The 12,411-nt window shown below is 45.7% G+C and overlaps 1 protein-coding gene across 1 annotated transcript in view; it reads right to left on the bottom strand.

Annotated features, from left to right (window-relative positions):
* Positions 1-247: 247 nt before the first annotated feature.
* The window catches only part of LOC109925374 (epoxide hydrolase 1), a 14,000-nt gene continuing 1,836 nt past the window's right edge, over positions 248-12,411 (bottom strand). The window contains exons 4-8 of the mRNA XM_048596732.1: positions 9,223-9,352; positions 8,366-8,580; positions 7,830-7,938; positions 3,253-3,378; positions 248-2,511 (exon numbers count right to left, since the gene is read on the bottom strand). Of these exons, the coding sequence (XP_048452689.1) occupies positions 2,307-2,511; positions 3,253-3,378; positions 7,830-7,938; positions 8,366-8,580; positions 9,223-9,352 (785 nt within the window). The 3' untranslated portion in view covers positions 248-2,306. The remainder of the gene's footprint in view (positions 2,512-3,252; positions 3,379-7,829; positions 7,939-8,365; positions 8,581-9,222; positions 9,353-12,411) is intronic.

The raw sequence follows: 12,411 nt of genomic DNA, 5'->3' as shown, positions 1-12,411 counted from the left end.
GCAGGAAGGCTGACGTTTCGGGCCTAGACCCTTCTAGGCCCGAAACGCCAGCCTTCCTGCTCCTCTGATGCTGCTTGGCCTGCTGTGTTCATCCAGCTCTACACCTTGTCATCTCAGATTCTCCAGTATCTGCAGTTCCTACTATCTATGTGAATAATAAGGCCTGGTATATGGAGTACAGGGCTCAGATGTGGAGGTGCCGGTGTTGGACTGGGTTGGACAAGATCAAAAATCACATGACACCAGGTTATGGTCCAACAGGTTTATTTGAACACACACACATTCGCAGCACTGCCCCTTCCTCAAATGTAATGAGAAGGGAAACATCAAGACACAGAATTTATAATTAAAAGATGAAAAGATTATACAATTGACTATGATTATGCCATTCACCATCCTGATTTGGAAATATATTGCCATTCCTTCACTGTAGCTGGGTCAAAATCCTAGAATTCCCTCCCTACTGGCATTGTGGGTCAACCCACAGCAGGAGGATTGCAGTGATTCAAGAAGGCAGCTCACCACCACCTTCTCAAGGGCAACTAGGGATGGGCAAGAAATGTTGGCCAGCCAGCGATGCCCATGTCCCACAAATGAATAGAAAAATAATTACTTACAGTGCCCACATACCACTGAGTGTTGAAATGCTAGAACAATCCAGTAGGTGGAGAAGACATGGGCAGGATAGGGGGACTAGAAAGCTAAATTTTATATATTCAAATGCAAGGAGCCTGCCTGAGAAGGCAGATGAACTTAAAGAGCATTGATCAGCACATGAGAAAGTGACATTGTTGCAATCATTGAGAAATAGTTGAAGGAAGGGCAGGACTGGCAGCTCAACATTCCAGGGATTAGAAGTTTCAGTCATGGTTGGGGGGTCTGTAAGAAAGGTGGAGCATTCCATTATTGATAAAGGAGACAATCATTGCAGTAGTGAGGATGAATGTCTTAGAAGGCTCTTCAAATGAGGCCATTTCGGTAGAGTTTCGAAATAAAAACGGGACAATCACTTTGCTGGAATTATAGGACAGGTCTCCCAACAGACAGAGGGAGAGGGAGGAGCAGATATGTAGACAAATCACAGAAAGGTGTGAGGGAAACAGGGTCATAAATTGGAGGGGATTTCAACTTTCCCAACATTAACTGGGATCACCTTAGTGTGAAAGGATTAGATCGGGTGGAATTTTTAAAGTGTATCCAGGAGAGCTTTTGTTGTCCGTTCATAAATAGTCCGACTAGAGATGGGGAATAATTCAAGGGAATGAAACCGGTCAAGTGGCCACAGTTTCAGTGGGATAGTGGCCATAACTCTGTAAGTTTCAACATTATTATGGTAAGGCATAAAGATATTCCAGATGTTAAATGTCTAAAGGGGGGGAAGATTAACTTCAATATCATTAGATAGGATCTGGTAAACATGGACTGGGAGCAGTTACTAGCAGGTACGTTTACATTTGGAAAGTGGGAGTCTTTTAAAAATAGTAAAGTGAGCGTAGAGGGACAGTGTGTTCCTCAAATAATGAAGGGCAAAGACAGCAAATTCTGGGAACCCTGGATGTCAAGGGATATCAAGAGTTTGATAAAGAAAAAGAAGAAAGCATATGTCAGGTACAGACTGGGCAGTTATCAGCCCACAGCTCCATGTTACTTAGTACAACTCCTCTGGTGATTTTCCTGAGTTCCTCCCTCCCTTCCATTTCCTGATTTATTCCTGCTTCTGGAATTTTACTCGTAACCCCAGTAGTGAAGACTATTGCAAAATACCCATTCAGTTCGTCTGTCATTACCTTCTTTTCCATCATTAATTCTTCAGTCTATCAAAAAGATCAACAATGCTCCTATAAATATTTATAGAAACTTCTCCTACTTTTTTTTATATTTTTGGCTAACCTTCTCTTGTACTATAAATGTTTTCCTTTTTATTAATCTTTTGGTCATTCTTTACTGCTTTAATATTCTGTTCAATCTTCTGATATACCACCCTTTTGGTACAACTAACAGAGAGGTGGATCTTGTCTCCCAGCACACTCCTATCAAAATCATAACATCAGGAATGTTTCTATTTTATTTTTTGATTTGTCATTGAATTAATACACAGGAATCAAAAAATAGGATCTCCCAGTTGAAACAGATGGCAGATTCATTAGTCAAACAGAATGTAATGAATTTTCCAACAACACTGATACGATTTTCATCAGCTTGCGAATGTGAGAGAAAGTTCCAGCATTAATTATCAGACAGAGATTGGAAACTAAAGAGCTATCATATGGGAACCAGATTCTCAAACACCATAGGAACTGGAATGCTCAGGCACTCTTTTCCACAGTTTGGACAAAATTCCGGAGATCCTCAGCCAATAGATCTGGCTCCTCAAAGGCTGCAAAATGCCCCCCACGAGACATGTATGAGAAGGTCATAATCTTCTTGTACTTCTGCCTGGCCCAGACCAATGGGATGTGCATCAACTCATTGGGAAATGCAGCCATTCCCGCGGGAACATAAACTCCAACCCTGGAAGAAGAAAAGGAAAAAGACAAGAATAAGAAAATCAGGTTTCCAAGTGATCCTGGCCTCATCACAGCCACAGGGATAGAGAGACAAGCTGAGAGAAACCAACAACTCCCTTTTATACAGCACCTTTAACATCCCAATGCATCTCAAAGGAGCATCATTGGAGAGAATTTGACAGTGAGCAATGGGGGGAAATCACTGCAGATGACCAAACCTTGTCAAAGAGAGAGGTCATAAGGACATTTTAGAGGAAGAAAGACAGGTAAAGAGATGCATAGAGTTACTGACGAAATTACAGCATCCTCCACACTGTCCCATCAAACATTCCCAGGATTGTGTTGGCAAGGGGTGAGACAGAGAGGAAAGCACCCCCTACACTATCCCATCAAAAACATTCAGGGCAGGGACAGCATGGGGTTAGATACAGAGTAAAGCTCTATCTGCACTGTCTCCATCAAACACTCTCAGGACAGGTACAGCAGAGGTTGAGGTACAGAGTAAAGCTTTCTCTATACTGTGCCAAACTCAGATGTGCTCCTTAAATGCGCCTGAATAACATGCTTCTTTGCAGATCTCCAGGTGCTCACTGTTTGTTTGTGTTTCCATGAATCCTCAGTGATTGGTCACTGTATGAAATGGTGTGTTGGTTGGAGGCACGGTGTCATTATAGCATTACTTATTGAGCCTGAAGCAGTGATGGTGTCACACAGTTACATTCAGGCAGATGGTCTCAGCACTCACTTGGCATCAACCCGGTTCTGGAAATCAGCTCCTAGGTTCTCTTTGTACAGGCGCATGGAGGAGGTGATGGAGCCTGACACCCAGTAGATCATCACATTGGTCAGAAGTTCATCCAGAGAGAATTTCCTATAATTGGGGAGTGAAAGATCCAAAAGACAAAAATAGAACTTAATACATAGCAATGGACTTTCCCCATCAAACACTCTGAGAGATCATTACTGGGGATAATGATACATTTCTGGGTTGAATTCTATTTATCGCTGCCCTCCCCACCTATTCAGTCTGTTGATATTCTCCTGCTGTTTATGGCTATCCTCCTCAATGTTTATCACCCGACCAACTTTTGTGTCATCTGTGAACTTCTACAGCATACCTCCTCCATTTTAATCTGAATCATTAATGTCCACCATGAACAGCAAAGGTCCAGCACTGCAGGTCCTGCAGAACCTCACTGGAAGCAAACTATAAATTACAGAAACATTCCTCTACCGTCACCCTCTGCTTCCTGCCTGTCAGCCAACTTTGGATCCAGAGTGCCACTTTGCCTTGGATCCTGTGGGATCCTACTTTCTTGACCAGGCTGTAGTAAGGCACCTTGTCAAAAGCCTTGCAAATGTCCTTATAGACCACATCATGATGGTACAGACTTAATGGGCCTAAGGGCCTCTTCTGTACCTTCTGATTCTACAATCAAATATATTCCCTCATCAACTTTCCTGGTTATCTCCTCGAAAAACTCAATCTAATTGTTAAACACGGTCTTCCCTTAATCAATCTACGTTGAAAGATTTGGTGATGGCCAGGGCTGATGCTGCTGTTGCTGTCTGTTCTCTCCCACTTCCTTCTGACCCTGTCACCCTCAGCATGATTAGTCATATTAGACACTTCTAACAGCATACAACACCATGTCTTTCTGTCGTTTCTGAGGCTTCAGGTCATGACACCTGTTTCCTGTTTTCTGTCTCCCTACAATTTTAACCAAAGGAGTCACATTCACTGTTTTCCAAACTAATAGAACCTTCTCACATCTAGGGAGTTTTGAAAAATTCTAACCGAAGGATGAACTGTCTCACTGGCCTCTTCTTTTAACACCCCGGGATGAGGTTGATCAGGACTGGGCAGTTACCAGCCCACAGCTCCATATTACTCAGTACAACTCCTCCGATGGTTTTGCTGAGATCCTCCCTCCCTTCCATTTCCTGATTTTATTGTAGCTTCTGGGATGTTACTTGTATCCTCAATAGTGAAGAGTGTTGCAAAATACCTGAGATAACAAGGTGTAGAGCTGGATGAACACAGCAGGCCAAGCAGCATCATAGGAACAGGAAGGCTGACGTTTCAGGCCGAGACCCTTCATCAGAAATGGGGGAGGGGAAGGGGTTTCTGAAATAAATAGGGAGAGAGGGGGAGGCGGATAGAAGATGGATAGAGGAGAAGATATGTGGAGAGGAAACAGACAGGTCAAAGAGGCGGGGATGGAGCCAGTAAAGGTGAGTGTAGGTGGGGAGGTAGGGAGGAGAAATGTCAGTCCAGGGAGGATGGACAGGTCAAGGGGGCGAGAAGGGATGGTAGGTAGGAGATGGGGGTGTGGCTTGTGGTGGGAGGAGGGGATAGGTGGGAGGAAGAACAGGTTAGGGAGGCAGGGACGAGCTGGGCTGGTTTTGGGATGCAGTAGGGGGAGGGGAGATTTTGAAGCTTGTGAAATCCACATTGATACAATTGGGCTGCAGGGTTCCCAAGCGGAATATGAGTTGCTGTTCCCGCAACCTTCAGGTGGCATCGTTGTGGCACTGCAGGAGGCCCAGGATGGACATGTCGTCTGAGGAATGAGAGGGGGAGTTGAAATGGTTCGCGACTGGGAGCTGCAGTTGTTTAGTGCGAACCGAGCGTAGGTGTTCTGCAAAGCGGTCCCCAAGCCTCCGCTTGGTTTCCCCGATGTAGAGGAGGCCACAACGGGTACAGCGGATGCAGTATATCACATTAGCAGATGTGCAGGTGAACATCTGCTTGATGTGGAAAGTCTTCTTGGGGCCTGGGATGGGGGTGAGGGAGGAGGTGTGGGGGCAGGTGTCGCACTTCCTGCGGTTGCAGGGAAAAGTGCCGGGTGTGGTTGGGCTGGAGGGGAGTGTGGGGCGGACAAGAGAGTCACGGAGAGAGTGGTCCCTCCGGAAAGCAGATAAGGGTGGGGAGGGAAAAATGTCTTTGGTGGCGGGGTCGGATTGCAGATGGCGCAAGTGTCGGAGGATGATGCGTTGGATCCGGAGGTTGGTGGGGTGGTACGTGAGGACGAGGGGGATTCTTTTTTGGTTGTTATTGCGGGGACGGGGTGTGAGGGATGAGTTGAGGGAAATGCGGGAGACACGGTGGAGGGCGTTCTCGACCACCGAGGGGGGGAAGTTGCGGTCCTTGAAAAACGAGGATATCTGAGATGTACGGGAGTGGAATGCCTCATCCTGGGAGCAGATGTGGCGGAGGTGAAGGATTTGGGAATAGGGGATGGCATTTTTGCAGGAAGGTGGGTGGGAGGAGGTGTATTCTAGGTAGCTATGGGAGTCGGTGGGCTTGAAATGGATATCGGTTTCGAGGTGGTTGCCTGAGACGGAGACAGAGAGGTCCAGGAAGGTGAGAGAGGTGTTAGAGATGGTCCAGGTGAACTTAAGGTTGGGGTGGAAGGTGTTGGTGAAGTGGATGAACTGCTCGAGCTCCTCGTGGGAGCACGAGGCGGCGCCGATACTGTCATCAACGTAACGGAGGAAGAGGTCGGGTTTAGGGCCAGTGTAGGTACGGAAGAGGGATTGTTCCACGTAACCTACAAAGAGGCAGGCATAGTTTGGGCCCATGCTGGTACCCATGGCCATCCCCTTTGTCTGTAGGAAGTGGAAGGAATTGAAAGAGAAGTTGTTGAGGGTGAGGATGAGTTCGGCTAAGCTGATGAGGGTGTCAGTGGAGGGGGACTGGTCGGGCCTGCGGGACAGGAAGAAGCAGAGGGCCTGTAGGCCATCTGTATGGGGAATGCAGGTGTATAGGGACTGGACGTCCATGGTAAAGATGAGGTGTTGGGGACCGGGGAATTGGAAGTTCTGGAGGAGGTGGAGGGCGTGGATGGTGTCACAGACGTAGGTAGGGAGAACCTGTTCTTCCTCCCACCTATCCCCTCCTCCCACTTCAAGCCACACCCCCATTTCCTACCTACTAACCTTATCCCGCCCCCTTGACCTGTCTCCCTAACCTGTTCTTCCTCCCACCTATCCCCTCCTCCCATCTCAAGCCACACTCCCATTTCCTATCTACTAACCTCATCCCGCCCCTTTGACCTGTTCGTCCTCCCTGGACTGACCTATCTCCTCCCTACCTCCCCACTTACACTCACCTTTACTGGCTCCATCCCCGCCTCTTTGACCTGTCTGTTTCCTCTCCACCTATCTTCTCCTCTATCCATCTTCTATCCGCCTCCCCCTCTCTCCCTATTTATTTCAGAACCCCCTTCCCCTCCCCCATTTCTGATGAAGGGTCTAGGCCCGAAATGTCAGCCTTCCTGTTCCTATGATGCTGCTTGGCCTGCTGTGTTCATCCAGCTCTACAACTTGTTATCTCAGATTCTCCAGCATCTGCAGTTCCTACTATCTCTGTTGCAAAATACCTGTTCAGTTCGTCTGTCATTTCCTTCTTTTCCATTGTTAATTCTCCAGTCTATCAATAAGACCAAAACTTTTCTTCTATAAATATTCATAGAAACTTTTCCTGCCTACTTTTTATATTTTTGGCTAACGTTTTCTTGTACGCTTAATTAAGAGGAAACACTCCAGAGCTCAACGATCCCTCACTCTCACAGTAACAGCCAGATTAACAACGCATCTGCTAATTCAGCAGCCTATTGGACTATCAAATCCAATCGTATCCACACACACACACACACACACACACACAATGCCTCAGTAATAATTAGGAATTATTTGCATAGAACTACGGGAAGACACCATTCTTTTCACTGAACCTATTCAAAATGAACCTGCTTTACCTGGAGCCCAGTACCCCTGTGTCTCTAATCCTGAGCCTCAATCATCACCTGTAACAAAGTATTTCAATCATCCAACATCACTCAAGTAAAGACAGTTCTCCTCACTCAGAGATCAACTGGGAGGAATGATTGTGTATGATATTATCAGGACTAATGGGAGTTTAGTTCATGTTCAATATTGAAAGTAAGTAAATTGGAGTTGTTTGAAAGTTAAGAGTACTTTAGCATTTTGAACATTGACACGTCCCTTAACTTTCATGGCCTCCCAATCTCTCACCATTACTTTGATGTGCTACAAACAAACTGATTTGAGCTGGGAAGATTCTCCCTCCCATGCGATTGGGTCCTGACTGCTGAGAGCTGGGATCTTGCTGCTCTGTGTGACTCAGTACCACACTAACAGAGCAATTAACCATTGGGGAGGTCGATGCTGTGTCAGTCAGGTATTCTGTTCGTTATCACTTATTGACTTTAGTGTAAACATGTAGATTTCAGAGCACTGCCAGGCCTGGAAGCTGTGGAGGGAGAAATAAGAGCTGAGAATTTTTGAACTTCCCACCTCGTCAGTCCTCCATCTTCAAGATCCCGGAAATCCTTGTTGGTCCAGGTTGAAAACTTTTCCAGTATGTAAGCAGCCAAACCCACAGGGGAGTCATTCAGTGCGCAGCCTGGTAAATATCAACACTGAGAGGATTATGTTGCCAAATCTCCTGACAATCTGTTATCCTAGATAAATAACTGCTGAATCTCTCAGTTATAATACAGTCTATAACTCACTCCCAGGTATTAGTTATCCTGGATATGTAACTACTGAACTTCTCAAATTAGAATTCAGCCTCTAACTCATGCTCAGGTATCAGTTATCCTGGGTATATAACTGCTGAAATCGTCAATTAGCTTCCAGTCTGTAACTCAATTTCAGATTCTAACTCACTCCCAGGTATCTATTATCCAAGATGTTAAACCCCCGAACCTCTCAATGAGTCTCCAGTCTGTCACTCACGCCTGAGGAGCAATGTCCTGTATACACTGTCCCCCCCCTTGATTCAATGCTGACTGATTAATCCTTGGTTTCCGTCAGTTTTGAACACCTACCTGGGGAGTCGGGTTTTGTGCCCTGAATGTGCATGTAGCCAGATTCCTTCAGCAAATCATAGACATTCTTTTTAACAAACGGATACATCCGTTCAACGTCAGTCTGGGTGAATCCAACCAGCGATGGAGCATACTGCCCGAGTAAGAGGGAGGGAAGTATCTTCAGTCCCATCCTGGCATTGGGGAAGAAATTCAAGTGTATTCCTTTCACATTCCTGTAGTGAGAGGGAGCAGACAGGTTGGTAAGGACAGCAACAATATGCACAGAAGGATCACCTGCTGGGGAGCAACCTCTGTCCATCAAGGTGGGGGTGGGCAACTTCTACACACTGGGGACCCTCTACCCACCCCAGAAGCACCCTCTACCCACCCACTTTACCCTACTGTACCCTCAGCAGTAGCAATGCACCATTACACCCAGTGCAGAGCAGCAAGGCAGAGCTCAAAAGTTTTCCTTCTTCATTCCCTGTCCCCTCTCTCTCCCTGGCACCCCACTCCCTTCTTCACTCTCCACTCACTCATCACCTTCCCTCCCTCCATCCCAACCTTCCCCCAACCCCACCTTACACTTTCCCTTCTGCCACCCTCTTTTTGCACCCCCCCATTCCCACCTCCAACGCCTTTCTCTCGAGCCCTTACCCTCTCCAACGCCCATGACACCTTCTCCCACCCCACCCTACACCTCCCCTCCCCAACACTCATTCCCAGCCTGGCCCCTCTCTGACTGTTCTCCTTCTGTCTTTTTGGGCATACACTCCTCTCCCATCACAAACTCCATCCCCCACCCTCCCAGCCACTTCCTTTCCCCGACTAAGTGGGAGATGAGTAATGTCTTTTTTGTTAACTGGAAGACTTACTGTGGCTTCATCTGGGCCATGTTAGTGGCAATCAGAGAGCCCCAGTCTCCTCCCTGCACGTAGAACCGATCAAACCCCAGGCGCTGCATTAACTTGCAAAACACGCGAGCTGCAGCAATGCTGTTAAAACCTGGAAACAGAAAATATTACGAGAATTAATATCTCCCTGTCAAACTCATCGCAGTCTCAGAAATGCTATCCCAGTCAACCCACCCCACTCAACTCCAACTCACTGCACCCAACCCACCACTCCATCCAAACCAAAGCACCTACATGGGATAGGGACATTGCTGGCAAGGATGGTTTTTTGTTTGCACATCCCTAATTTCCCTTCAACTATTTAGCTGTCTAAGCCACTTCAGTGGACAGGTAAAAGTCAGTCATTTTACTGTAGGTCTGGAGTCACATGTGCTCTAGACTGGGCAAGAACAGCAGATATCCTTCCCTAAAGGACATTAGTGAGCTGGGTGAGTTTTTATGACAATACTTGTCATTAGACTAGCAGATTACAGTGGTTCAAGAAGACAGCTCACCACCACCTTCTCAAAGGCAACTAGGGATGGACAATAAATGCTGGCCCAGCCAGCAACGCCCAGTTCTGACAAATAAATCAAAGAATTCAGAAAGAAATCCTAGGAATTAGAACATAGAACATAGAACATTACAGCGCAGTACAGGCCCTTCAGCCCTCGATGTTGCGCCGACCTGTGAAACCAATCTGAAGCCCATCTAACCTACACTATTCCATTATCATCCATATGTTTATCCAAAAATGAAGCAAGCTAAATACTAGAGTCAGGACTCAGAAGAAGCCCTGGGGAGTTCAGAAAGTGGAAAGGTCATTGATCTTGTGATGAGGGAAGTTGTGGTTTGATTAAAACCTGTACAACCTTGTGGTGTCATGACAGGGTGGGTGTGGAGACCAAATCTAGAATTAGGGATCACTGTTTGAAAATAAGGAGTCCCCCATTTAAAACAAAGATGAGATGAAATTTTCTCTCTGAGGGTGATGAGGGTTAGAAATAAGTTGTACACATATTGTTGATTTAGTTACTGTTCTAGCACTGCAGAGTTACATTTAATGTTGTTTGTTTGAAACTGTGGAATCTTGTCGCTTTATTTTCTCGGTAGGTCTCCTGGATCTCATGTTTTATCCAATTTTTGAAAAAAACTACTAGTCCCTACTAGCAAAGTTACATCAGAAACTTGGCAGCCTTAGGCAGGGTTATAATAAATCTTTATTCAAGAAAGGAAGGAGACAGAAATATGGGAAGCTACAGTTCAGTCAGTCTAGAATCTATCACAGGGAAACAACAGGATCCATTATTAAGGAGGTAAAAGCAGGCCATGATGTAATTCAGAGTCAGCATGGATTTGTGAAAGGGAAGTTGCATTTGACAGATCTATTAGAGATTTTTGAGGATTTATTAGAGATCTTTGAGGATATAACAAGCAGGGTGGATCAAAGTGAACCAGTAGATCAGTACTTCCCAAACCTTTTGCCAGTGTGTCCTCATTTTAATTCTGTAGACTTTCTGTGATCCCAGAAGGAATATTTGGGGAGAGCTGTTGATTGTGGCAAGGGTAGTTAAAGTTGAGTTAGGTGTGAGAGGTGTTCAACAGAGCACTCATTTGAATCATGGAGTCATACAGCACAGAAACAACCCCATCAGTCCAACCTATCCAAACCAAACAGATATCCTAAATAAATCTAGACCCATTTGCCAGCATTTGGCCCATATTCCTCTAAACTGTTCCCATTCATATACCCCAATTATACCCACCTCTTCTACCTCCTCTGGCAGCTCAATCCATACACACACCACCCTCTGCATGAAAATATTAACCCTCAGGACCCTTTTAAATCCTTCCCCTCTCATCTTAAGCCTGTGCCCTCTAGTTTTGGACTCCCCCACCCTGGGGAAAAGACCCCAGTTATTTATCCTATCCATGCCTCTCATGATTTTATAAACCTCGATAAGGTCACCCTTCAGCCTCTGAAACGCCAGGGAAAATAGCCCCAGCCTATTCAGCCCCTCCCTATAGCTCATACCCTCCAACCCTGGCAACATCCTTGTAAATCTTTTCTGAACCCTTTCAAGTTTAATAAAATCTTTCCCATAGCAGGGAGATCAGAATTGAACGCAGTAGTCCAAAAGTGGCCTAACCAATGTCCTGTACAGCTGCAATATGATGTCCCAACTCCTATACTCAATGCACTGAACAATGAAGGCAAGCATACCAAATGCCTTCTTCAATAGCCTGTCTACCTGTGACTCAACTTTCAAGGAACTATGTACCTGCACCCCTAGATCTCTTTGATCAGCAACACATCCCAGAGCCCTACCATTAATTTTATAAGTCCTGCCCTAGTTTGCCTCACCAAAGTGCAATAACCTCATATTTATTCAAATTAAACTTCTTCACAGCCTTTCCTTCCAGCAGGAACCTACCTCAAGGATCTGTTCATTGCACCATGGCTATCATGAGGGGAAAAAAAATTGAGAGGATTTAAAGGAGCCTTTCGGCTGTTAGCATTGCTTTTGCTGCTTCAGAGTTTACAACCCTAAACATCCAATCTTGTGACCCCACTGCGGTCGAAGCAGTACAGTAAATGTCGTGTATTTGGATTTCCAAAAGGCATTCAATATATTGTGCAAAACAGGTTACTGCCCAAGGTAAGAGCTCATAGAATTGGGTGAGACGTATTCACATGGACAGAGTATCGGTGGTCTCCTTTGGTTATATAATGCACTGCTTCTCAACTGTCCACCTCAAATTGGACAAACTCACAATTTCCAGATTATACTCCAGCTGCCACATTTTTGTACACTTAATCTCTCTGTGACTATTTGTGAGTATTCTCCTGACAACTCACATTCTTTACGCATCTTTGTATCATCAGCAAATCTGGCTGACAGGACAGTCTGTCCCTTCATTCAAGTCAGGAATATAAGGTGAGTCAGAAGAAGGGTGACTGGACTCAGAATGTTAACTCTGTTTTCTTTCCATAGTTGCTGCCAGCCCTTCAGAGTTTCTCCAGCTATCTCTGTTTTTGTTTGGGGTGAGTTAGATTGGATTGGACCAGATTGATAGGATCGTTTAGGTGAGCTTGGCTGAACTGGGGGACTTTGGCTGAATTGGGTAGTTTGGTTAGATTAGGTAGTTTGGCTGGATTGGGGTAGTTTG

Source organism: Rhincodon typus, chromosome 5, assembly GCF_021869965.1.
Source record: "Rhincodon typus isolate 14 chromosome 5, sRhiTyp1.1, whole genome shotgun sequence".
NCBI lineage: Eukaryota > Metazoa > Chordata > Chondrichthyes > Orectolobiformes > Rhincodontidae > Rhincodon > Rhincodon typus.
The sequence above is the reverse complement of the archived record's forward strand: the minus strand, read 5'-3'. Positions and strand labels throughout refer to the sequence as shown.